This window comes from Megalops cyprinoides, chromosome 24, assembly GCF_013368585.1.
Source record: "Megalops cyprinoides isolate fMegCyp1 chromosome 24, fMegCyp1.pri, whole genome shotgun sequence".
Classification (NCBI taxonomy): domain Eukaryota; kingdom Metazoa; phylum Chordata; class Actinopteri; order Elopiformes; family Megalopidae; genus Megalops; species Megalops cyprinoides.
Genome location: NC_050606.1, coordinates 5632132 through 5658626, shown reverse-complemented (window position 1 = coordinate 5658626; position 26495 = coordinate 5632132). Strand labels below are relative to the sequence as shown.

The following is a 26495-nucleotide window of genomic DNA, read 5'->3' as shown; positions in this document are numbered from 1 at the left end:
TCTTTCCTGGTAAAACAACATTTGTTCAACGTGGTCCGACATCACATTCACCGCTAGATGTTGCATGCCAGTGGTCTTGTGTTTATTTTAAAAAAGTGTGGTTGATATCGGTTGGCAGACAAAGACAATGGATCATAACTCTTCTACAGCATATCGGAGACGCTGTTATCGGCATACATGACTCTAGGTTATTACCGGATGGCTTGAAATCAGAAACGAAAGGGGTATGTTATATGCTGTAATAAAACAGCGCAACTGGCCAATACACAAGGGCGTTGGTATTACTGTGCTGTCATAAGTAACGAATAAATTGCCTCTGAAAGTATTTTGGGCTGCAGGGCAATATGATATGTGCGCGGTGACGTCCGGGCGGCGCTCTACGTTAACTGCGTATGTTTTCGCTGCGGTAAACCTGTCCGGGGCGTAAAGGGATGGTAATCGCCGTCGGACACCCAGCCTGAGAGAGGCGAACCAGACAGGCGTAGAGGGGGTAAATACCGCAGCGAGCCATTTAAGAAAGAGCCAGTGGCTAGCAAACAGGCACGGTAAGGAAAAAAGAAAGTCGTGGTGCGGTCTGATCGTGACATTATCATTATTGTGACATTTAATGATTTTTTTAGTCAGAATTTGTGACGGTCGTGTCAGATTGTGCTCCTTGTGTCACACGCAGGGTTGTTTGTGTTTCATTACGGCTAGCTAGCTAAGCTAACAGTCTGCCTAGCTATGTAGCTAGCTAGCTGTCTGTCTACTTTGCTATCCAGCTAGCTAGCTAGCTAGCTTAGCTGCTACACGATCCAGGGTAAAGATGGCGGACACCAGCTGTAGTTGTGTTACGGGCCCGTCCCGTGTTTAGGCTGGTAAGTCGCTTCGTGTGGAGTTTTGGGTAAAAACGAACATAGTCTGATATCTTCCCATATATAGTGACTAAAAAATACTATTAGTTCAGTGTTACGGAAGCGAGAGAAGATGAAAATCTACTCGGGTAGGTTGCGAGTATCACTGACTTAATATACCCAGCACTGTAACGATAGCTAACGTTAAGTCAGCCAGCTAACGGGCTTAATATGAACTTTACTTGCTGTCTGTGTAATGTTAACGTACACCCCATACTGGCATTTTCGTAAGTGGCTAAATAATATGAGTCCAGTGTTTCCTAAAACAGATTATTAGCAACTGTTTCTTAGCTCGCCAGCGTCGCCCACCTTGTGTAGCCAGCTATCTTACTTCCCTGGCTTACATTAGCTGCTTATGGTTGTCGTTAAACTTGGTCTTGGCAAATATTGAGTTTAGTTAGCTAGCTAAGCTGGTTAATTTTTTGATACGTGTGCCGCTTGTAGTGTGTACCGGCTGTCTGGTCGCTGGAGGGGGTGAATGGAAAGCATCTCACCGGTAGCTGGCGTGCCTGGCAGCGGCTCAGCACCTGAGGTCACCCGCATTGTTGCCCATTTGTTAAATGCAGTCAGATGCAATTAGAACAATTTCGCTAAAAGGCAGCCAGCTTGAAACACACATTAACTGAAATATCCAACCTTATCCTGCTAGCTGTTCGATTACTGTAACGTCAGCGCATGAAGTTTAGTGTGTAAATGTGCTTATTCGGTCTTTTTAAGGTTTGCTGGCAAGGAAAAGGGGCTGTTTTGGAAGCGAGCAACGTGAATGTCAATGTTATTATGGGAATGGCTGGCTAACCCGTCTAGCTAGCCTGCTAGCTACACTTAGCTAAATTAGAGTTAGCTGTCCTTGTTGTTGGACGCAAACTAATTGAGTTAAGATAATGATAACAGGGACCGGGGCATGCATCACCTCAACAATGTAGCTAATTCAGCTATGTTCTCTCATGCAGGATAACCTTAGCTGCGTGAGTATGTTAACGGCACCCATGTAATTTAGGGATAACCCTCAGTAAGCCAGCTGGAAAGCTGGCTATCTAGAGGTAGCTGAGAAGATACAGATAGACAAGCAGTTTTTGAAAACAGGAATGGCTAAGATCTTTTTGGGATTGTGGGTGCTTACTGTTATATAGTCGTATAGACGTATATATTTGTGTGCTAAATATTTTATTTCACCTGAGGGGTAGGTAAAAGAATCGCTATAAGGCCAAACGTACATTGCAGTTCTTTTTTTATACTGCGTTAGTCCAGTTCGTAATGGATACGTTTTCCCCGTCACACTGACTTAAGGGGCCACCTACGAATGTGTGAAGGACCACAGGCTGGTCGTCCTTGATTACAAACCTAACCCTAGTCTCCAACAATAACGGAAAAAAAACAATCTCACTCAGTCTTTCAGTCGGATAACGTTCCAGAGGTGTATAATGCGCAGACATTGAATACCACTGATCTTTAGCTTAATGGTCCTACAGCCCTAGTTAATGTCACACTAACTTAAAACCAAAGGGCGAGATGACGGTGAGATTTTACTGCGAGCTGAGCTGGAGGGAGTTTTAGCATGGATGTTCTCTGTATTGAAAAGAGATTCAGCACCATGCATTTCACATGGCAAGTTCTGTATGTGCAATTAAAGTCATAGCCGTGTTCCGATCTGTCAGATCGTTGTGTATATAAATGAGCAGAATGATCCAACAGATCAGATCCATAACAGAACATCTGTGGCTAGTTCACAAGTAGTGTGAGGTACTGGAATCTCCTTGTTACCACTTGGAACCCCCCCTAGACAGGAAAGCATTTTAGGAGGGAGGCATACAGGAGCTGAGTGTCTGGTCAGACTGCGGAATATCTGTGATCCTAGCTTGTAGAGTTGTTGAGGCCTTTGTGTTGGACTTGTCAAGCTTGCCAGGAAATGACAGCTTCCCATTGTTTTCAATAGCTTGTTTTGTGAGTAAAATGCTGTCACAGTTTGTCCCTACACTGGTTCAGGTCGTACTGACCCTCTTCAGTAGCTGCAGCTGTAGATACCTCCTCTCAGTATTACCCCTGATGGTCTGGCAGTCACACTGTGAAGTTTTTTGGTCGGAGGCAGTTGCAGTATGACCTGCGTCCCCGAGTGTGTCTTTGATTATTTTCCTTCCCAGTTGGTTTTCGTTTCTGGCGAAAAACAGCTGCTCCCTGCCTGTACTACAGCCTGTGTTACAATGGCAGTTTCAGTCCAAATAAATAAACATATGAAGGAATCCGATGAAGCTCTTTCTGCCAGTTATTTCTAGGATAACGGTGCGTCTACACTGTCAAGGGTCTTGATGCAGTTTGGCTATTTTGGCATTCTAAGGTAGCACAATGCTTTGTGTTTGACCATGCACAGATTTTTTTCATAGTAGGTGCTTAGTAGCTAGATGTGGTGGGTTAAGGTTGATATCCCAGATGGGTTAGTACAATTTGCTGTTCTTGGCTCTTCTCCTTTTCCATCGATTAATGGCTGTTATATCGACTTTCGCAGCATTCAGGAATTTTTTTTTTTTTGCCCCTAGTTCATGGAGAACAGGAGGTATCCTGTTTTACTGTGTCGGCTACTTTCTGTTCCTGTGGTGTTGTTTTTCCCAGTCAGAAACGTTAAGTTTTAGGCAACCCTCTCTACAGCAGTGTCTGCTGTCCACATCTGTGTCATGCTGTGTGTGTGTGTGTGTGTGTGTGTGTTTGTTCTGAAATGGACTGAGTGGTGTACCGATTGCTACACACTGGAACAAACTGTGCCATCACAGGACTCCAGAGGTGAAGTTGAAGTTTTGCGAATCATCGTGTGTCAGTCTTTCTAGGCGGCCCTAGGAAACAGGAGTTAAAAACAATAAACAACCCGTCAAGCTTAATCTCGAAGGGCACCTTGAATGCCCCCATAAGCCCAGGGAAAGTAATTTGGTTGGACTTGCCAGGTTTTTATCAGACTCTCACGTGAGGGCTTTTTACGTTGTTTTTCAGTCTTTCCTGAGATGTGGGTTGGCTTTTCAGAAGCACTCTCTTTTTGCAGAGTTTAAAATTGCTGTTGACCCTGTGACTTCTGTGAAATAGATGCTAAATGATTATATTAATGTGAAGCCGCCTTTTAAGAAAACAATTACAGCTGACTTTCAGTCCTTTTGGAGAAAAAAAAATAGAATAAAAAATGGAATAAAGCTTCAGCATTATTTATGGTAAACATCATTAGACTGAAGTCAGCCCAGATTCCCACCAAAATATAGAACACTGAATGAAGAGCTCATATAACCTCCAAGAGTATGGTTTTGCCATTTTTCCATATTCAGCAGAAACATTTTACTTTCTAGGAATACATTGTGCAGGGATACAAGGTTTTTTTTGTGTTTTTTTAGGAAATGACCATTTGACAATGACCTCTCTTGCTCTCACATGTTCCTGACCCTTCAAAACATGTTTCTTCTGTAATTTAGGATGTTTTTTTTTGTTTTTGTTTTTTTAACTGTTGTGTAAAAGTACACTATGGTGTGTCGTGTTTTGTTGCTAAAAGGGTAAATTTCTCTTGCGCCATTCACAAAATATTGTGCAATGGTAACACACACTGTACTGTACAAATAGTAGTGTAAGAGTAATCAATACATCATGCACAGCTTTCATTAATAATGTAGTACTATAATACAACTCAAAAATTCACTGTTGTTCTGCTGGTGTTCAGTATGGAGTATCCTATTAATGAGCCAAAGGGCTCACTGTGTGGAAGATATGAAAAGAAAAGAACTGACCAATCAAAAGCCTGCCCTCTGCTTGCATGATGTGAAATTGCCCAGACAAATAGATACGCGACCTGGATGGACAAATGGCGTTGAGCTGAAAATGCCAGTAAAGGAGGAGTGTTGCCAGATGTGTTTTTGGTTGGTCCGCTTGTTTTCAGTTGAACAGAAGACAGGCTCTGAGTGGTCACTCCCTCTCACATCATGTCTCCCATTTTGTGTGTCCTTTTGCTCCTCATTGGTAGATGTATGAGTATGAGCGTAACTCAAAGAAGAGGACAGTGTGTATCGATATGGTGAAAGCAGAGGCTGACCACAGGGATGGCCAGGCTGCGGGAGTCCTGTTCCACTCTGCCTGATTAAATAAAGTCATTAGCGCTGGTCTGGCATTCGCTGAGGACGCCCGAGCCCGACCGGCCCGCAGAGGTGTCCAGCGGCCGGTCGGGTCAGGTGACGGACTTGGCCGGGAGGGAGCTTGTGTCGGGGTCGGAATATTTGGACGCTGTCAAGTTAGCGTCCACTAAGCACATTCCGAACTCTAGTTTCCACATCGAGCGGCCCGGCGAGATAAATGACGGGAATTGAATAATTGAGTAATGTGCTGTCCGGTCTGTTTCGACCACGGCGTAGAGAGGATAGTGCCTGATGCTGCCGATGAGTGGGTCTCTCTCTCACACACACGCACACACACACGCGCACACACACACACACACACACACACATAAATAGACCCTCACATGTCCCCTGCCATGCAAGCTCACACTCTGACTGTGGACCCCAGATGCCTGGCCGTGTGGCTTGCTCCACTGTTGTAGCCTTCAGCTCTGCAATGCGTCTGCTCTGACTACAGTAAGCCTGTGCAGGACCGTGTAGAATACGGGCGTCCCACACTTACATTTACATTTACATTTATTCATTTGGCAGACGCTTTTATCCAAAGCGACTTACATAGGTTACAGTTCTTTACAATGTTATCCATTTTATACAGCTGGATATTTACTGAGGCAATTGTGGGTTAAGTACCTTGCCCAAGGGTACAGCAGCAGTGTCCCGGCGGGGATTGAACCGGCAACCTTTCGGTTACGAGTCCTGCTCCTTAACCACTATGGTACACTGCCGCCCAGTTCAGTTGGGCACACGCACACGCGCCCCGCGTTCTGCCGCATCTCCTGTGATCCACTGCTCTTTGGCTCTCTCCTCCCTCCTCTGAGATGCTGTGAGCTCACTGCACAGTGCTCCCGTACCCTCGTGCGCCTCCATTTGCAGGGGTGTCCCTTCGGCTGCCTGTGCTTCAGCCTGTCTGTCCTTGACCCCCTGCCAGCCCTGTGTAATGGTGCATTACGCCGTAATGGCAGGTGATGAGTGAGGTAATGCTCACTGAAGATTAACCTACCTTCATTCCTTTCTAGCCCCCCTCAACACACACACACACACACACACACACACATACACACACACACACACACTCACTCACATACTCGCACTCACTCTCACACTCACATACACACGCACACACACACACTCACACCAGGCATTTCTGATCTCCTCTGTTTGGCAGTGCAGCCGCTGTGTCTGAGGGATGAAGGTCAGTGGAACCGACTCGGGATGGGGGCGGAGTGTCTTTCACGGCTTCACTGCTTTTTAATTATTCAAATGGGCCAGATAAGCGCAGCGGAGAGGGGCGCAGGGGCGGGCGGGCCTGCCCTTCTGTGTCACGGCGGCTCCAAGCGAGCGCTACGAGAGAGGGGTCTGAAAGCACGGGCCAGCCGTTCGGAGAGGCACTCCGCACGTGTCCGCTGCCCCGGTCCTCTGATTTACGAGATGCTGGAGAACTGAAGGCCTGGCAGCAACGTGAGGCTGGCACTCAGACCACTTTCATGAATTTGAGGAAGTGGGAGTGGTGGGAGTGGTGGGAGGGGGGGGGGATTCAGGAAGATTCAGGCCTTTATGTCCCGGTAATGAAATAGACTGGTCGGTATGCTCTCTGCTAACGGGAGCCTTTGTTCCATATCTTTTCTGGTCATCCGTCTTCATCGATTGCTTTTAATGGACTAAAAGTAAAGTAACTTGGCCTTGACTCCCAACGATTCACTAAATTAGCACAATTAACTAAGCAGCAGGTGGCCTGGCCTCTCAGTACAGAAATCCCACACAGTCGACAATAGTAGTTTTCTTCCTTTATTCTGTCATGTTCAAGGAGGAAGCAAACATATTTTTGTGTTTTTGTGTGACCTCCTGTGCTTCGTTCTTCTGAGACAGAAAGCGCAGAGAGTCTGGAAAAGACCCACCCCTCCCCACAATCCACGGCAGTTTAAAACGAAGCACCGTTCCGCTCCGCCGTGCCCGCATTCACCCGGCTCCGCAAACGTGTGTTAGAACGGCCCGCTCCTGCGGTTAGAGCTGACCGCGGGCGAGCCACAGCGGGAGCTTTGCTCCCGGGGACGGGGACGACGCACGGAACAAGGCCAGGGTTTCCGAGAAGTGCGTTTTGCGGTGCTGGTCAGGAACCGTGTCGCTTCCCCCCTGGAACATGCTGCGCCAGCACTTTCACGCCACCGGCCTTGCCCTGTAGGAGGTGCCTTTGCTCGGGGTTAATGACCATGCAGCACGCTCATCTTCCCCTGTCCAAATGCAGGTTTCCCCAACGTTAAAAGAGCTGGTGAACAAAGAAAATAGCAGTGTAGCATGGTGGTTTGGAGTAGGGCTTCTATTCAGCTGTATAAATGGGTAACGTGTTAAAAAAATGCAACCTATGTAAGTCGCTCTGGATGACAGTGTCTGCTAAATGGTAGTAATATAGGTAATATACTCTGCATTAGGAAATGCATTAGGATCTTATTACTCCAGTGCATGTCCTGTAGATGTTTGCAACAACGGGTGTTAGCATGTTGAAAATATTAATTAAAGAATTAAAAAAATAGTTTGTCTACCTAGGCAGATAATCAAATGGAATGTCATATGACACCATGAACAGAATTGTCTCTCTCACATGTCAGTGAGGGTCAGAGGAAAGGGTTGGTTTTGACCTCTATGCTGCTGTTGCGGTGGACTCTCGTCGCTCTTAATCGGATAGCTCCCGTTGGCAGTGCGTAGGTGTGTGAGACGTGGGTGCCCGTTTCTTGCATGGCGAGGGGGGGGGAGTCTGACTTCCTGTTTCCTGTTCCAGCAGAACCATGGGCCACGGCGTGGGCTGAGGATCCCGAGGGCTTTGTGAACACGCAAGCGTGAGTGAAACCCCCGCCGCCGCTGCCCGGTGCCCCCTCCGGTCACCTCCGGTCACCTCGGTCCCATAACCCCCCATGCCCCTGTACCACTGCCGCCCCCGTTTGGCTCGTTAGCCGTGGCCCGAACACCCTGCCTCTTGGGTGGCTTTTTACGTTGCACAGGAGACATTGAAACGGCACCAGTGTTCTGCCGCGGGACAATGGTGTGCATTGTGTGTGAACCGGATGGGGAAGCTTGTAATGACTGTACAGATTCCCAAGATTAGGGTGCGCAGAGAGGGAAAAGGGCAAAGCAGCGAGTCTGGGCTGCTTCATTCCGCCCTGATCCACTCACCGCCCTGACTGTGGAGCACTGCGGCAGTGTGCTCTGTGTGTGACGCATGAGAAAAAGCATACCTCAGATCAGGCCCTGCTCCACGACTGGCTTAGCTAACACCCCTATCCCGGGGGCTCGCATAGCTTACATTTTACACACTGCAGGGTTTACATAACAGTAACTCCCTTATGCTCAGGGGGAGTGTTGTTTAGCTGGGGTGGGCCGGGGAGAGAGAGCGCACCGTGACGCTTTGTATTAACACCAGATGTGTGTGCGTGTGTGTCTGTGTGTGTGTGTCTGTGTCTGTGTGTGTGTGTGCGTGCGTGTGCGTCTTTGTGTGCGTGTGTGTCCGTGTGTCTGTGTCTGTCTGTGTCTGTCTGTGTCTGTCTGTGTCTGTCTGTGTGTCTGTGTGTGTGTGTGTGTCTGTGTGTGTGTGTGTGTGTGTGTGTGTGTGTGTGTGTGTGTGTGTGTGTGTGTGTGTGTGTGCGTCTTTGTGTGCGTGTGTTTTCAGGCCGTCGCTGCGATCTGTGACATGGCCTCGGCCGCATCGCGGGCGGACAGCTGTAACAGCCACGGGGGGAGGTCCCAGCTGCAAGCCGTCGGTGAGCGCACACCTCCAGCGTCTCCCGTGACGACAGCAGCACGCCGGCGACTCAGATCTCAGATGAGGACGAAACGGGACACTGTAGTCGCCTGTGTACACCTGCGCCCATCCGTTTTCAGTTACCGCTGTACTGCACATAGTAGATCAGTGAGATCGATCAGCTTTGTGGTTCAGCTTGTTGTGGGATGGGGCGCCAAGTTTGCCCCAGAGGGTTTGATTGTTGGTGATGTAGTGGGGGAATAAGGCTAGCCACGCGTGTGCATGTCTGTGACATCCTTGTTAAAATATGCCTTGACCCCCCACTTTCGTTGCCCTCCCCAGTGTCCAGCGCTAAACTTAAGCGGAAGAAGAACTGGTTCGGGACGGCCGTGTACGTGGAGCTGGCGGCGGACGGGGAGGTGTGCAGGACGGCCAAATCGCACAGCTCCTCCAACCCCAAGTGGGACGAACGGCTGACGCTGTAAGAGACCCTCGCTCTCAAGCTCTCTCTCTTTCACCCTCTCGTGTTGATCCTCCCTTTCTAGACCGCGGAACACCCCATGCTGACCACCAACCTCCCTTAACCCCCCAGTCATGAGATTACTTAGTAATGCATTAGTCACTGTCGTTGCGAAAACCTAAGGCCCGTTTTGCAGAACTGCTGTCTCTCTACATCGAGCCAGATGGGCTGTCATGCAGTACTGTCAGAGCAGAGAGGAGAGACAGATAGATCACGGAAACAGTCTCCTCTACTCACGTGTACAGCTAAGAATGTATGTCTTAAGTGTTAGTAGGGTTAAGTGGCAAACTTTACCGGTTAACAAGGAGGAGTTTACAGACCCAATTCTTTTAAACTGTTAAAAATGCACATTGCGCAGTTATGTGAAGATAAGCCAAATTCAGCTAGAGCTTGCTGTGGTGAATCCCACTTTCCTGAACTCTCATTTGATGTCATAAAACATTGTGAAAGAGATTGCGATTGGTTGAGGGAAAGCAGGGTTGTGTGATCCGAAATGTGCCCCTGAAATATCGTGGAGAGAGACTGCTTCAGCTGCAGATAGATGTACAGTGCTGCAAGGCCACAGCCCTAACATGGCCTGATGCTGGGGGGTAGAACGTGTGCAGTAGAAGCTGTAAGTACACTGAACAGCACCCCTAAACACAGTGACCCAAATACCCGGGCTCTGTAACAACAGTAAAGTGTAGTGTATGGCTGGATCCATGACTTAGGTTGTGATGCGCATTATGAGATGAGAGCTTTCATTTGGATGTGATGCATGCTTTAGTTAAATGTGAAGTGCCGGATGTGAAGGGGTTTAGTCTGGATGTGAATGCTAAATGGTGAAGGGCTTTGAGCTTGGATGTGGTGAGCATGTTAGCTTGGATGTTAAGCGCCGGACGTGACTGCTCGTTGAGGAGGTCGTTTGAGGTGGCTCCTCTGTTCAGGCCGTGACTCAGTTCTGCATCTTCTCTTGACCAGGAATGTAACGCCGCACAGCAACCTGGACTTCAAGGTGTGGAGCCACCACACTCTGAAGGCCGATGCGCTGCTGGGGAAAGCCACGCTCGACCTCCACCAGGTCCTGGAGCTGCACCACCGCAAGCGTAAGAGACCCCCCTCCCATTGTCCTTCATGGATGATTTCTTAGAATAATGCTGGTAATGTCTGTGACACATTCAAGTGATGGGGTGGCAGTGAAGCATGGTGGTGAGGAGCAGGGCTCAGAACTGAAAGGTTGCTGGTTCAATTTCCCATTGGCGCACTGCTGCTGTACCCTTGGCCAAGGTACTTAATCCACAAATGCTTCAGGAAAACATCCAGCAGTATAAATGGATAGCAAACAAAAACTGTTACCTGGGCAAGAGTGTCTGCTAAATGACTAAATAATGTTAAGTGCAAGAGATCATTTTCTTATGATCCGAGTGACTGAGAACAAGGATCATCTGCTGTGTGGGTGGGAATTGCATTCAAGTCACAGAGAGGTTCACCGGCAGGCCCTGAGGCGTTTGAGGAGAGGCGTAGGGCGTAGTGGTTAGAAGCAGGGTTCGAAACTGAAAGTTTGTTAGTTCACTTCCCTGCTGGCACACTGCTGTTGTACCCTTGGTCAAGATACTTAACCCACAATTTCCTCAGTATATATCCTGCTGTAGAAATGGATAAAAATTGTAACTTATGTAAGTTGCTCTGGATAAGAGCGTCTGCTAAATGCCAATAATGTGTGAGGTGTGCCATCACTCGATCGTGCTGCGCGCTCGCGGTAAGGTGACCGCTCTGCTGCGCTCTGCTGTGCGGTCGTGACTGTGTGCGCCCCTCCGCAGTGGAGAATGTGAAGGAGGTGCTGAAGCTGACCTTGGACGGGAAGAACGGGGCGTCCATCACCACGGGGGAGCTGACCGTCTTCCTGGACGGTCTGACCGTGGAGCAGGTGTCGCTAAGCAACGGGACGGGCAGCAGCACCCCCACCACCACCAGTGAGTGCGGGCCTCTTCCTCACCCCACTGCTTCAGTTCATGTTTCCTCCACTTGCTTTTTTTCTCTCCCTCCATCCTCTTCTCTTTCTTGCCTTTCTTCCCCGTTCTTTTTCCTTCTCTCTTCCATTTGCTGCTCTTTTATCCTGCTTCTTTCCTCATCCAAATCACTCTCACCCATCTGTCTCGTTCCTACCCACCCTTCTCCTCCTCCTTCTCCTCTCCCACTCCCCCTCCCTCCACCCTCCCATCCTGCGCCTCCTCCGTTACTTGTCTTCCCTCTCTTTGCCACTTGTACTCTCCGCAGGGAGCCTGTTTCACTGTCTGAGCACCGAGGCTCCACTGTGACACTTTGCACTGCATTCAGGCTGCACGCCCCCGTGTCCCTCTCGTCCACCGTGTCCCTCTCGCCCCCCCGCGTCCCTCTCGCCCCCCCGCGTCCCTCTCGCCCCCCGCGTCCCTCTCACCCCCCCGTCCCTCTCGCCCCCCCTGTCCCTCTCGCCCCCCCTGTCCCTCTAGCCCCCCCGTCCCTCTCGCCCCCCCGCGTCCCTCTCGCCCCCCGCGTCCCTCTCGCCCCCCGCGTCCCTCTCGCCCCCCCGTGTCCCTCTCGCCCCCCCGCGTCCCTCTCGCCCCCCCGTCCCTCTCGCCCCCCCTGTCCCTCTCGCCCCCCCTGTCCCTCTCGCCCCCCGCGTCCCTCTCGCCCCCCGTGTCCCTCTCGCCCATGTCTGTCATGTCCCCATGTCCCTCACACCCCCCCCCCCCCCCTTGTCCCTCAAAGTCAGGAGGTGGACACACAGTGGACAGAGGTTGTCACAGAGGTGTCAGCCTGGCGTGCTGTAACGAGCTCTGCCCTCTCTTTCCTTTCCCCCAGAAACGCAGCAGAACGGAGACGCCATCCACCAGAATGGCGGGGAGACCTCCACCAGGGCTCGGTCGCGGTAAGCCCCCCTCCCGCAGTCCGTCCGTCCGCCAGCCGGGCCTCCCACTTGGAAGCAGGGGCCAAAGGAGACCGCCGTCCATCACCGCTCCGCGGTGGCACCTGTCTGCTCCTGTCTGTTTCCATGGAGATGATGAGGTTGGAGCAGACGGGCATCAGGGAGAATGTACAAACAGCACTGGCCTTTCTGGCTGCTGTGGAGAGCTGGGCTCAGGGAGCGTTTCCACCTATCGTTGCCTTTGTTAATGATTACAGAGATGGATGAAAACAACTGTCATTATCAGTAATATAATTTTACTGCCTGTTAATGTTGTGTACACGCGTGCATGCACAGATGTGTAGATACACACGTACACGCGCACACACACGTACACGCACACACACACACACACACACACACACCGGTGCATCAAGGCAGGCTGTCAGCTGTTTTAGTCCCTCTTCAGAGCTTTATACCAATCTGTGCACCTTTGGAGTGGCAGTCATTACTGAGCCTAGCCTGAGATGCATCTGATCTCCTCTTCAGAACCCTTCACATTAGTGTACTGTGGTTTTTTTTGGGTGGATTTTACCAGGCCCTGAGGTACAAAAGTAATTATCTGGGAGAAATCCCGCTGGAAGATTAAAAGTACAGTCTTTATGTCAGAGCGGTGCAGAAGTGTCTGTGTGCAAAGGCAGATGTTTCAGTGAAGTGGCCCTCAGTGATTTATCTGTTGCCATGCCCTGCCAGTGCTCTGTTGGATCAGGCTGTCAGGGGCATGTGACGATCCCCCCCGGCCTCTCTCTCCCCTCCTCTAGCTCTTTCAACGGGATAGAGAGCGAAGGCCCCTCCACCTCATCAGCGCACAGCGACTCGAGCTCCGCCCCCGTCGTCAACGGAAACGGCTCCTCGCCTGCCCGCCGACCGGTCAGCCCCCAGGACACGCCCACGAAAAGGCCAGCCGACGGCCAGATCGCCAACGGCACGGGTCAGTCACGTAGGTTGTATTACAGAGGACAGTCTGTTAGACCTCATAGTTAAAAATTAATTTTGCAGCATGCATAAACACACAGTACAAGTCTAAGGTTTGGACACACCTGATAATGGAACACATGTATTGCACATGCATTTGTATATATATATATATATATATATATATATATATATATATATATATATGTATATATATATATATATATATATATATATATATATATATATATATATATATATATATATATATATATATGTGTGTATATATAAGTCATGTTAAAAAATATTTTTTGAAGAATCTAAAATATAAGATTTCTTTAACACTTTTTTAACACTTTTTTGGTCACTGCATAATTCCATTTGTATTATTTCATTGTTTTGATGTATTTGCTATTATTCTAAAATGTGGAAAATAGTAAAAATGTAGAAGGTGCGTCCAAACCTTGACTGGCACTGTATTTTCTTATGATAGCGCTTTTCAGTGAAGTTCTCTCTGTACCTGAGTGAGTGTGTGCGTTTTCACCGTGATGGGGGGCATTGCCGGAGCTTCAGTAACGGCGCTCTGACACAGGATACAGTGCTGAGGATTGAAGCTTTTAAGATGCTGAGAAGCGCTGTAGATTCCGGCAGGTCCCAGGAGCTGTCTGCTTTAATCTGCGGCGCCGCGGAAACCATCTCTGAGCTGCAGGAGTACCGTATCAGAGAGAGGCGCGTTCAGAGAGCGCACTTTTCTCCGTGGCTGATCTCACAGCATGTCACAATCCCATTTCATTCTTTAGTTTACAAAGCTTGCATCTGTGATCAGTGGCTCTATCGTCAACCCACAAGCAGTTCAAACAATGTAAGTGTCCCCTAGACAGTGCAGGATGCCGCTTTATTTATGTTTTTTAAGAAGTGTGGTTTACATATCTGAGGCAATTTTTGGTGCCTTTAAGTCATGTTTTGATCCTAAGGCTGTGTGTGACCAGCAGTTAAGTTAAGCGTAAGTTGTGGATGGAAACCTCATTTGCCCTGTGAAATGGAGTTGTTCTTGTCAGTTGCTCTAAGAAACAGACCTGTTTTTATGAATGGCGAATGGAAGGTGTGCATCTCTGATCTCTGCAGTCAATGGAGAGACCCCTGCCCCTGCCCCTGCCCCTGCCTCTGCCATGGAAGAGGTGCTGCCCCCTGCTGGAGGCTCTGAGGAGAACAATGAAGCAGCCAACAGCACCGCCAGCCCCGCCCCTGTCTCGAACCACCCGCCTGAGGCTTCGTCCGCCCCCGCCAGCACTGCTGACACACCTTCATCCTCCTCCTCCTCGACCCCTGCCCCCACGGTGACCTCCAACTCGGAGGCTTGGGGCAGCAGCAGCAACAGCAGTGCCCAGGATGGAGTGAAGCCCAGGCAGCAGACCAGGAGCACCAACACCACTGACCCTCTGCCGCCAGGGTGAGTCTGATCCTGGGTCAGTCTAACAGTCATCCCCTACAGCTCACCCTCACTGCCTACTGGACCTGGGTCAGTGTAGTACACACCCACTACCTACTGTACCTTGGTGAGTGTAGCACACACTTACTTCCTACTGTTCCTGGTTCACTACAGCACCCACCTACTGCAACACATACCCAATACCAACTGTACCTAGGTCAGCTTCATCCTGCATGTGAGTCTGTATAAACATATATCCACTACTTATTAGTAACTTGAGCCACTCAGGTCAGGTATGCAACAGTCAGCTGACATGCCACTGGAGCATGCAGTATTGTAGAGGCTATTGAAGTGGGGTAAGGAATATGTCAGGTCTCCATTGTGTTAACTTGGATCTGAGTGCCTGAAGTTGAGTCATTGCTCTGTGTCTGATTGGATGCTGGGGTTGTTGTTCTGAGTGTGATTGGTCGATGGTGGGGTCGTTGCTCTCGATGTGATTATCTGATTGGGTCTTTGGTTTTCGCAGATGGGAGCAGAGGAAAGACCTGCATGGCAGGACATACTACGTGGATCACAACACCAGAACCACCACATGGGAGAGACCGCAACCCCTGCCGACGGGGTAAGTCCTCCCCTGCGTCTGTATGAAGGACGGTGTATTGAGTCTTGCATGGGCTGTGTGAGGGTTGTGTGGTTTGCATTGTCACGTGTGCATGCTTTCTGCGTAAGGTGTGCCGTTAGCTTTGTGTCCTGGTCTCTGTCGCGCGTGATCGACGGGTGTCTTTTGTTTGGTGCAGCTGGGAGCGGCGGGTGGACGACCGTGGCCGGATCTACTATGTGGATCACAACACCAGGACCACCACCTGGCAGCGGCCCACCATGGAGTCGGTCCGCAACTTCGAGCAGTGGCAGTCCCAGCGCAGTCAGCTGCAGGGAGCTATGCACCAGTTCAACCAGAGATACCTCTACTCGGTACCTACCAGCCAATCACATCGCAGTTTCTATACCAGGGATACCGGTACTCAGTAACTGCCAACCAATCACATTGCAGTTTCTATACCAGAGATACCGGTACTCAGTAACTTCCAACCAATTGCATTGCAGTTTCTATAAGATATCGCTACTTGGTAGTAACATTGTGGTTTCTAAACCAGACTCTTACAACCCAGACAGTCACATTGCAGATTCACAGCATGGTTTTTATCTGGCAACCAGTCACGCTGCTCTCTCTCTAAACCAGAAATACCTCTACTCATTAACCACCAGCTAATCATATTTTCAGGTTTATCTGGTAGCCAATCACAGTGCAGTCTCTGTAAACCAGAAATACCTCTACATGCCTCTACCAGCTAATCGCACTGCGGTATTTAGCCGGTAACACCAGTAGGTGTCCACCAGGAATGTCTCTGTAGCAGTCTCTGCTACACAACAGTCTCTGTCAAACAAAAATTACCCTACTCCATCTCGGTGTCAGACAGTAATATCTTTGCTATCCACACATGATTGCATGACACTGTTAGAGCAATTGTTCAGGCATATGTAATCAGTGACAAGGGTGGTGAGTTTACACCTTCTGAGGTGGTGATGGTATTCTGTCTCGGGACAGGCCTCTATGATGTCTGCGGAGAACGACCCCCTCGGCCCCCTGCCTCCTGGCTGGGGTAAGTGTCCCTGATGGGATAATATTTATTTAAAGAGATGGCTTGTTGGCCTCCCATATTTCTAAAGGGCAGCTTGGAACACGGGTTGATGCTGTAGTTTAAACACCGTCTCTCATCTGTGTGAGTTACACATCTGAGCTTGCACTGTTGCTGGGACCCAGAGACATCTAACAGACCAAACAATGTGGGTTATGTTCTGTGTAGATGGCAGAACAAACAGACACAGTGGTGTGTGTTCTTTAAGTGGACGGTAGTTTGGCATAGTGGGTCGGAAAGGTCATTACCAGAGGATTGCATGTTCAACAGCAAGTTGTCTCAGGTTGTAAATGTATGTAAAATGTAAGTTTCATATGCAGGACTGCAAAGCAAATGAATAAATTATCTGTTTCTGGTTATGTCACTCTGTCACAGAGTTGATGGAAGAACGCACTGGAGTTTATTTATGTGTGTGCGTGCGTGTGTGCTCACGTGTGTTTCACAGAGCGGCGAGTGGACTCAAATGATCGGGTTTACTTTGTCAACCACAACACAAAGACCACTCAGTGGGAGGATCCTCGAACGCAAGGGTAAGCAGAGGCCCCGCCCCCCAGCGCGGCTTCGAGTGCAGCAACGTGGGGCGGCAGCCTGGATTAGCGCTGGATAATCGGCTAAAAGGAGACCCGCGCAGGCGGCCCTGGAAGAAGGCTCTCTGTTAAGCAAACAAATAGTATGAAGAATGTAATCTGCGTGGAGAGCGTGAAGTGCAGTGTTGGGGCTGGACCCAGAGGTTCCCCCATGCTTGTCCTGCAGGGCTGCAGGCGGGCAGATTTTTAAGCTCCTCTTTGAGAGGCTAAGGATCTCAGAGCTCGGAGGGGTGGATAAACTCGTGTAATTTAGGCAGCAAGTGGTGTGGTCAAATGTTTCATTGTTTTCGCTGGAGAAGAAACAACTTGGACAAATCAATCCCTCCCCCATTTTTGGCATGGAATTGGGTACCACCACCCTACCTGAGTCTTCAGCTGTCCTGCATTATTTTCTCTGGTGGAACAGTTTGGGACAGATTGGCACATGTTCAGATGCGCTCTGTCTTTTTCTACTTGTGCTGTCGTTCATGAGGCCTAATTATATATACTTTTGTATTTTAGCTTTGCAAGTCTCAGAAATGTTCAGATATAATTGTAAAATAAGCCTGTATATATTCTTTACATATCTGCTCTGAGATTGTCCTCATTAAATTAAGCAATCTTCGCGTGAGAGAGCTCTGCATGCTTGCATTAGACGGAATGGTCGCGGTCTTCATGTGAGTGCATTGCTGTCTGCGTCTGCGTCACCTCTCTCTGTGTCCCCCCCAGACTGCAGAACGAGGACCCGCTGCCCGAGGGCTGGGAGATCCGCTACACCCGCGAGGGCGTCCGCTACTTCGTGGATCACAACACCCGGACGACCACCTTCAGCGACCCCCGCACGGGGAAGTCCTCAGTGTGAGTGGGCTCCCTCTGCGCGTGCGCTTAGCGGGGCCCGGTGCTGTGAGGCGTTGCTGCAGAATAACCCAGCTGTCCCTCTCTTTCGCTGAATACACATCACAAGGTCACCCTGTGGCTGCCGTTTCTCACAATGTGGAAAGTGCATAGGAGTGCCCATTTTGTCTGTCTACCTCTATTTTAACGTAAGATGGCCACCATGTTGCCCAAAAGTGTTTTGTAAGTTGTCAGAGTCTGTGATTTGGGTTATCATCAGGGCAGATGACCTATTATGTCACTCTTGTGTCTTTGACATGTTGTATTTTTTTTTGGTGTCAGGGTAAAATGCTTTGATTACTCTGGATGTGTGCAGGCACCATAGTGTTAGGCATGTTAGCATGTGCGCCTGTGTGACTGTAGTGTTGCTCTTGGTGTTGCAGCACCAAAGGCCCGCAGATAGCGTACGAGCGCAGCTTCCGGTGGAAGCTGGCCCATTTCCGCTACCTGTGTCAGGTGAGGGTGACGAGCCGCTTCGTTATTTCACTCCAGTCCACACGGTTGTGGTGATGTGTCCGTGCGCACGCTGGGTGCTTTTCTGATGTCGTTTTTTTTTTTTTTTTTTATTTCTCCAGTCAAACGCATTACCCAGCCATGTTAAAATCACTGTGTCTCGACAAACGCTGTTTGAGGATTCTTTCCAACAAGTAAGACCTTCCTCAGTACAATGTGTTACATATACACACACACACACACACACACACCATAGGAACATAAAAACTCACCACACAACCTTCATAAACATAAGCAGACTCACTCACACTCTCTCACACACACACACACACACACACACCATAGAAACATAAAAACTTACCACACAACCTTCATAAACATAAGCAGACTCACTCACACACACACACACACACACACACACATCACAGAAACATAAAAACTCACCACACAACTTTCATAAACATAAGCAGACACACACACACACACACACACACACACACACACACACACACACACACACACACACACACACTAGGCTACCTTGGTCCTTTCTTCCATTCTGAGCCTCATGTTCACCATCTTTGGAGCATGTAATCCCTCTTTCACCGCAGCCACTGCAATGCATTTTAAATATGTTCACCTTTTCACATCATGATTACGTTGCTGATGTGCTCTGTGTGTCTGCCTGCGTGTGTTTGTCCAGATCATGGCCCTGAAGCCTTACGACCTGCGGAGGAGGCTGTACGTCATCTTCAGAGGGGAGGAGGGGCTGGACTACGGTGGCCTGGCAAGGTCAGTCAGCGCAGCGGCCGCAGCCGAGCTTTTCTGACCCCTCCCCCTCCGATGTCTTTCCCGTGTGACAGCCCTGACAGCGCACTGCATTACCTGTGTTCTGTGCCCCCCCCCCGTCCCGTCCCCCCTCCCCAGGGAGTGGTTCTTCCTGCTCTCCCACGAGGTGCTCAACCCCATGTACTGCCTGTTTGAGTACGCCGGCAAGAACAACTACTGTCTGCAGATCAACCCTGCCTCCACCATCAACCCCGACCACCTGTCCTACTTCTGCTTCATTGGACGCTTCATCGCCATGGCAAGTGACCTCATGCGTGACATCACAAGTAAATAGGGAAGAGCGACAGCGGCGTGAATGCCTTCTGAAGAAGGTAGTCCTTTCAGCAAAACAGCAGTGCATACAAGGCATGGTTTTATTTGGAGGGAGCCAGAAAAGGTCCAAAACCCCATCTGTAGGGGTCTCGTGAACTGTCCTGCTGCCTTGTACATCCATTTTAGATCTGAGGGTGTGTCAGGACTTAAAACCACATGAGAAAGCAAACCACGCCCCCCGAGATCTCACTGGCTGTTTGCAAGTCATCCCCTCCCATCGTGTCCCCACCTCCTTTCCCATGACCTCCTCATTATCCGCCATTGCCGTCACATGTTTTCATATTACATTTTCGTTTTGGGTGCTTAGCTGATGCACCTATCCAGGTCACCTTACGCAGGTTACAGTGTTTGCATGTTATTCCTTTATACAGCTGGATGTAGTACTGAGGATATACATACCGAAGCAGTTCTAAGTTAAGTACTTTGCCCAAGGGAATAAGAGCAGTGCTTCGGTGGGCAATCGAACCAACAACCTTCGGGTTACGAGCCTTGCTCCTTACCACTACCCCACAGTACAGTAAAACAGCACTAATTAGTCACAGTGCTTAAACTCCCTTCCTCACCGCTTTGTCGTCGTGATTTCGGTCAGTGGCAACAGATAATGAAATGAATTGCGTTTGGAGAAAATATAGAAATGCATTTATATTCATAACCAGGTGGTTATGTGGGCGTCCATACACGGCAGCTCACCTGCTGTGTTTAGCTTATTTATTTACATTGTTATGTTAACAGTCATGCCATTTATCAGCAAACTAGCTCCAACATGCATGTTAGCGTAAGTCATACGTGAACATTACTGAAACTCTAGTTCCAGTGTAGGTGGGTAACAACCATCACTGACATGTATTCCAAAAAAAGTGATTTGTTGCACCCTTTCACCCTGAGTTCTTGGTAACGTCATCACACTCCTAAAAATGTACTGTATGACACGCTATTTGGGCAGGACTGGTTTGTGGCTCCTCCTCTTCCTTTCGCTGAAATCTCTCCCCCTCCCCCGTCCAGGCGCTGTTTCACGGCAAGTTCATCGACACAGGCTTCTCCCTGCCCTTCTACAAGCGCATGCTTAACAAGAAGCTCACCATCAAAGACCTGGAGTCCATCGACCCCGAGTTCTACAACTCCCTCATCTGGATCAGGTACTCGGACCTCCGCCACAGAGAGGGGTCCCTCTGCTGATACGGGCTGTGGGGGTGGAGCACACGGTCCAAAGAAAGTACTGAAAGTGCCTTTCTACCTCTGTGTCACCCTCCTTCACTCATATCTCTGTCCTCAGGGATAACAACATTGAGGAGTGTGGGCTGGAGATGTACTTCTCTGTGGACATGGAGATCCTTGGAAAAATTACCTCGCACGACCTGAAGCCCGACGGAGCCAACTTGCTGGTGACGGAGGAGAACAAAGAGGAGTACATCGGGTAAGAGCGCGAAGAGCTGCCTATTACCTGTCAATCACGGGGAGTCCAGTCTCTGTCAGCAGAAAGCTCTTTACCTGTTGTACCCTGTAGCGAAGTACAGAGCGTAGTGTCATGACTCACTGTTGCTTTTCATGTCATGTAATGACAGATTGACAGATTTCCTTTCATTTTTAATGCTGTTGTAATGGCTCCTTTTTTGTGATAATGGAATGATTAGCAGGCTGCTGGAATGACTGAGGGTACTCTCTGCCCTGTTACGGGAATGACTGAGGGTACTCTCTGTCCTGTTAGGGGAATGACTGAGGGTACTCTCTGTCCTGTTACGGGAATGACTGAGGGTACTCTCTGTCCTGTTAGGGGAATGACTGAGGGTACTCTCTGTCCTGTTACGGGAATGACTGAGGGTACTCTCTGTCCTGTTACGGGAATGACCGAGGGTACTCTCTGTCCTGTTACTGGAATGACTGATGTGCCTCCCTCTCGACAGGCTGATGGCGGAGTGGCGCTTCTCTCGTGGTGTGGAAGAACAAACCAAAGCTTTCCTGGACGGGTTCAACGAGGTGGTGCCTCTGCAGTGGCTGCAGTACTTCGATGAGAAGGAGCTGGAGGTGAGGGGTCGTGGGTAACTGCTCCTAGGTCCGTCACATAGGCACTGGCCTGGCCAGCCCATCACGCTAAGGGGGTGTGTGTATTACAAGTGAAGCTGCGTGAAATGCTGGTGTTTGTGTGTTTGCTTGTTTATGTGCGTAACTGAATGCTGATTCAGAATGGTATAATGGCGTGTGTAATTCTTAGGTGTGACTCACCGGTACGTATTTGTTCATTACAGATGATGTTGTATAGGATTATGGTGGCGTGTGGTAATTGTTTCTCAGGTGTGACTCACCTGTGCTTGTTAGCTGAACGGGACGGCAGTGTTGTGTGTGTTACTTCTCAGGTGTGACTCACCTGTGCTTGTTAGCTGAATGGGATGGCAGTGGCGTGTGCGTTACTTCTCAGGTGTGACTCAGATTAGCGTATTTGTGTGTCTGTTTGTTACAGGTGATGTTGTGCGGGATGCTGGAGGTGGACCTGCAGGACTGGCAGAGGAACACGGTCTACCGTCACTACACCCGCAACAGCAAGCAGATCATCTGGTTCTGGCAGGTACGGCTCACCTGCGACGGGGGCCGGGGGCTCGGGTCAGCGACTGCTCTTCACGCTCACCAACCCCGGCTCGGTTTATCAACAGAGACGCGGCCGCGTGCAGCGGCCCTGACGCTTACCAGTCACGCCTGAGCTATTCTCAGCCTCCTCCTGAATCACTCTGTGACTCAGAGGCTCTCAGTTTTAGATGTGTGCTTCCGGGCAGAAAGGAGTAGAACAGCAGATGTTTCAGCCGAGACCAGCGTCACAGAATGCTGAAATCTGAAATTTTGTAAGAGTCTGAACTCATAGGCTTTTCTAACCTGTGCTGCTGTGTGTGTATTTGTGTGCTGGGGTGTGTGTGTGTGTGTGCTTGTTTGTGTGAGCTTGAGAGAGAACTTGTATTTTTGTTTGACTGGTATCTGTGAATGCATGCAGGTGTGTATGTGTACGCGAGCGTGTGTGTAGCTGTGTAACTGTGTCAGTGCTACAGCTCCTCTCTGTCTCCCTCTGCAGTTCGTGAAAGAGGTGGACAACGAGGTTCGCCTGAGATTGATGCAGTTCGTTACGGGGACGTGTCGGCTGCCACTAGGGGGCTTCGCTGAGCTCATGGGTGAGTCTCCCTGTCACACGGATGGCCCAAAACCGGTGACCGTCAGCGGGCAGCGTGGACCACCACGGAATAGTGCTGGGTGCTCTCGGCTGCAGAAGTTGCTCTCATTGCAAAGGAGGCTTCAAGAGTGATTCGTTAATCGTTAATTAATTCGTTAATTTGCTGATTCCTTCTTGTCGCTTTGCCCTGCAGGCAGTAACGGCCCTCAGAAGTTCTGCATCGAGAAGGTGGGGAAGGACACCTGGCTCCCCCGCAGTCACACCTGGTGAGCGTTTCTGTGGCAACGTGTGTGCTGCATCAACACTGAGGAACCGTCATACTTTCTCTGCCTTTTTTTTTTTTAAAACATGTTTCTCTCAAGGTGCTTTCTCGCGACTTCTATTTGATAGCTGTTGTTTGAGGTCTTAATAAATGCTCTGTTCTCTGTCTGTGCAGCTTTAACAGACTGGACTTGCCACCGTATAAGAGCTACGAGCAGCTGAAGGAGAAGCTACTCTTTGCCATTGAGGAGACGGAAGGATTTGGCCAGGAGTGAAGATCATTGAGTTGCTGTCTCTCAGAACACATCTCAGAATAAGCTTCCCTTCTGTACTCTGCCCAGCCAAGTAAAAAAATAGCTACATAAAAAAACAATTGCACAGATAACTACTAATGTACATAAGCTATTTTGTCATTTTAAAAAACAAAATTTTATTTCTGAACATCATAGCGATTTACCTTACGTTTTTTCCTCATAAATATGCAACAGAACATTTCAGCTTTCTCTCCTCTTTTAAAAGAGGAAGCCTATGATTAATAGTATTATTATTATTATTATTATTATTATTATTATTATTTTGTTCTTTTGGCTGGTTTTTAAATGATGTATAAGAAGAAAGGGTTTTATAGTTGAACTATATCAACGGCTCTAGTTTTATAGAGCTTTTAAAGTGACTGTGTTTGGGTTCGGATCGGGGCTCGTTTTGGACCGGGCCCTCGCTCCTCTCTGATGGCTGGCTGGCTGCAGGAGTGTTCTGGCTTCGAATCCGGAGACTGGCCAGCCTTCATTCTGTTGCCACAGAAACGCTCACCAGGTGCTCACCAGGTGAACCGATACCGGCGTGGCACCTGGGCTGGCACCGCCCCCTCCTATCCGGGGTGTCTGACTGAACTCGGGCAACTGCAGTCGCCCGTCATTGCGCCACCGTAGCAACCATCCTCGAAAAGAACCGTGGCCTGCAACTTGGTTCCAGCTTACGCAAAAAGGCCATTTGTTTGATTTGGCTTTTCTCCTCCCCTTGCCTCCCTCTCTATCCCCCCCTACAAACACCCCCCCCCCCCCCGTACTCCTGCTTCATGCAAGTCAAGGAAAGGCGGAACTTGGAGCCATCCCTGGTGGGTGCATTGTGGGAATCTCAGGGGGTCAAAGGGCACCTCTTGGAGAGTATGAGAGACCTGAGTGAGAGACCATGCTTCATCCAGCTGTCCGTCAACACCGCAGACTGAACCGGCCCCAGAACGTGGGCGTAGCTCTGCTCCTGAGGAAAGTGCTGTGGGTTCGAGGGGCCTTTTGGAGCTTGGCAATCCACATTTCAAAACAAACAGTTGAAGCCATATCTTTTCATGCCCATGCAGTTCGCTCTTTGCATCCGATTCTTACAGGTACTGCCCTGCTGTATAAAAAAAAAGGGGGGGGGGGGGGGGGGGGATAGCACATTTTCGGACTCCATATATGAAGTGTACCTTAATAGGCGAGATTGAGTGGATGTCGGTTATGTGGTTGAGATTGAGCAAAAGAGTGCAATTAAATTGACTGGGAGGAAAACGCTGCTCTCTGGATGTTTCTGTCATTGTGTCTATGTGGTCCAGGCCTTCCCTCTGCTCTTTGTGGGTGATGCCACTGTTTGCCCTTTGAGTGCCCTTACTTCAACAGCCAACAGAGCTGCGCTGATGGCTCAAACATCAATCACTTCCACATTTCCAGGTTTCCTCACTATTTAGCAGCTGTCCCTCTGTACTTTGGGCTGGGACTGTTCCTGTTGCTTCGGGGTCATGCCTGGGGACCAATGTGATTATAAGATCACTTCACATTATAATGAGTTCAGGCAAGGTCCCTCTTCATGCATAATAAAGGGTAATGAGTTTTTACCGCAAACATTAGCAGTTCAGCATCACGCTGGCCTGTGAGGCTGCTCTTTTAAACAATTACGCCTCTGTCCTACTGTTAAATCTGTCTCCTTGCATGGATATTACTGTGCCACAGGATTAAACAATCTCCCAGTCTTCCGGAGTCTTGTGTTCACACATGGTCATGTCCTCCGGCCAGCTTCCTGCCACTTCTCCAGTCAGGCAGTGGGGGCCTGTGCGGTGCTGCGTTACTGATTCTCATAATCTTGCTGAATTTGTGTGTGTGAGTGTGAGTGTGTGTGTGTGAGAGAGTGTGTGTGTGTGAGAGAGTGTGTGTGTGTGAGAGAGTGTGTGTGTGTGAGAGTGTGTGTGTGTGTGTGAGAGTGTGTGTGTGTGTGTGAGAGAGTGTGTGTGAGAGAGTTTGTGTGTGTGAGAGTGTGTGTGTGTGAGAGTGTGTGTGTGAGAGTGTGTGTGTGAGAGTGTGTGTGAGAGTGTGTGTGTGTGAGTCTGCGAGAGAGAGAAAGATGATGTGTGGCATTCTTTTGCTCACCGTTCATTTTTTTATGGTGAGCAGTGTTTCATTCGATCTCTGCCTGAATGTGATTCCAGAATCCTGCAAAATCCTGCAAAGCTGTCATTTCAGCGTAATTCTGAAGCCACTGGCCCCTCACATTTCGAAGTCCTTTTAAAGTGTGGAACGTTTATACATTTACAGAATGATTACAAATGAAAAGTTTTGCGTAAAAGGCTAGATTGATAGCTCCTGATATTTGTACAGTACGACACAGTCCCACACTTATGAATCAGGTTTGAACAACACTGCCTCCCTAAGTGAAACGTCTTTGTATATTTTACATTGTATATTTTACATTATATATATACGTGTATATTTTACCTTATATATTGTATGTTTTACATAGAGCTATGTGTGTACATCACGGCTCGGTGTAAATTTATTCTTGGCAGAGGTGCCACTGACAGGCTGTCCTAAGATTAATTCTGCCCAGAGTAATGCTGTTAATGCAAGTCGACGCCCGTGCCAGGAAGCACTAAGCGTGCAGTGGCCACTGGCAAAGTCAAAGGGAGGGAATGGAAACTAAGAACTGTGGCACAGGTTGCACGTGTGTAGTAGTTACCACCTGTACATTAGAGGAAAAACTGGGAACCAGCCTTTCCCTCGGTTTGGTTTCCTAATGGAAAACGGACCTTTAATCATCCACTGTATGCGTATGCATTTCTGAGTAAAGGGTTTCTAAATATACTGAGACCCTGAACCCCAGTTTACAGTGGCCGAGACCTTTCCCACAGTGCCTTGAAGAGCCGTTGGCTAAGGAGACATCCAGATCAGTGTGGATTAATTAACACCAGCCAATCAGAGCCCAGGGCTTGCGGTCAGTGACACGGGTCCTTAAGGCAGAGGTACTTGGTGTTTGGAAGAGAACAGCATCAGAAAGGTGGCTCTACAGCACGTTATGACATGGTGACAAGACTAGGGTGTCAACTGGACAAGGAAGCGTGTTCAGGGAGATAATCGCTCTGCAAACATCTCTGCGTTTGGATTCAGATTTCACCACTCTCTTTCAATCTTTTGACCATTTTTTTTCCATTGGTAAGTTTTCATGAATTTTGTGTTTTGAAGCAGTGAAAAGTAGGTCTGTGCTCCCAAATATTATGCACATAGCTAATTCTTGAAAGTTGCACATGCAAAGGTATTTGTCAAAAAAATTCCATCATTTGATAATTTTTCCACTTTGTGACATGCAGAACTGTTTGATCGTTACCAGAACAACATGCATGCATACTAGAACAGCACACATAGACTGCCACAAATAATTTAGCTTCCAAAAGCTTTTCTTCCCTTGCCAAATGGGAGTTATTTTTAACGACCTCATTCTTACCGTTGAATGGTCCATACAATACGAA

The 26495-nt window shown here is 49.0% G+C and overlaps 1 protein-coding gene across 3 annotated transcripts; it reads left to right on the top strand.

Annotated features, from left to right (window-relative positions):
• The first annotated feature begins 330 nt into the window (after nucleotides 1–330).
• Nucleotides 331–23091, top strand: LOC118770897 (NEDD4-like E3 ubiquitin-protein ligase WWP1). 3 transcript variants are annotated; one of them, XM_036518657.1, is made up of 25 exons: nucleotides 331–545; nucleotides 7803–7857; nucleotides 8685–8775; nucleotides 9099–9237; nucleotides 10237–10361; nucleotides 11076–11228; nucleotides 12097–12163; nucleotides 12961–13130; nucleotides 14240–14564; nucleotides 15070–15165; nucleotides 15341–15515; nucleotides 16150–16204; nucleotides 16686–16770; nucleotides 17536–17664; nucleotides 18084–18156; nucleotides 18276–18347; nucleotides 18857–18945; nucleotides 19081–19240; nucleotides 20317–20450; nucleotides 20588–20728; nucleotides 21216–21336; nucleotides 21770–21874; nucleotides 22370–22466; nucleotides 22659–22731; nucleotides 22902–23091. In XM_036518657.1, exons 3-25 carry the CDS (start codon nucleotides 8706–8708, stop codon nucleotides 22999–23001), a joined length of 2754 nt encoding a protein of 917 aa, XP_036374550.1. In that variant the 5' UTR covers nucleotides 331–545; nucleotides 7803–7857; nucleotides 8685–8705; the 3' UTR covers nucleotides 23002–23091. The 3 variants fall into 3 exon arrangements, with proteins under 3 accessions (XP_036374550.1, XP_036374549.1, XP_036374552.1); XM_036518656.1 differs by having other exon boundaries at nucleotides 7800–7857; XM_036518659.1 differs by lacking the exon at nucleotides 331–545 and adding an exon at nucleotides 820–857 and having other exon boundaries at nucleotides 7800–7857.
• Nucleotides 23092–26495: the final 3404 nt, after the last annotated feature.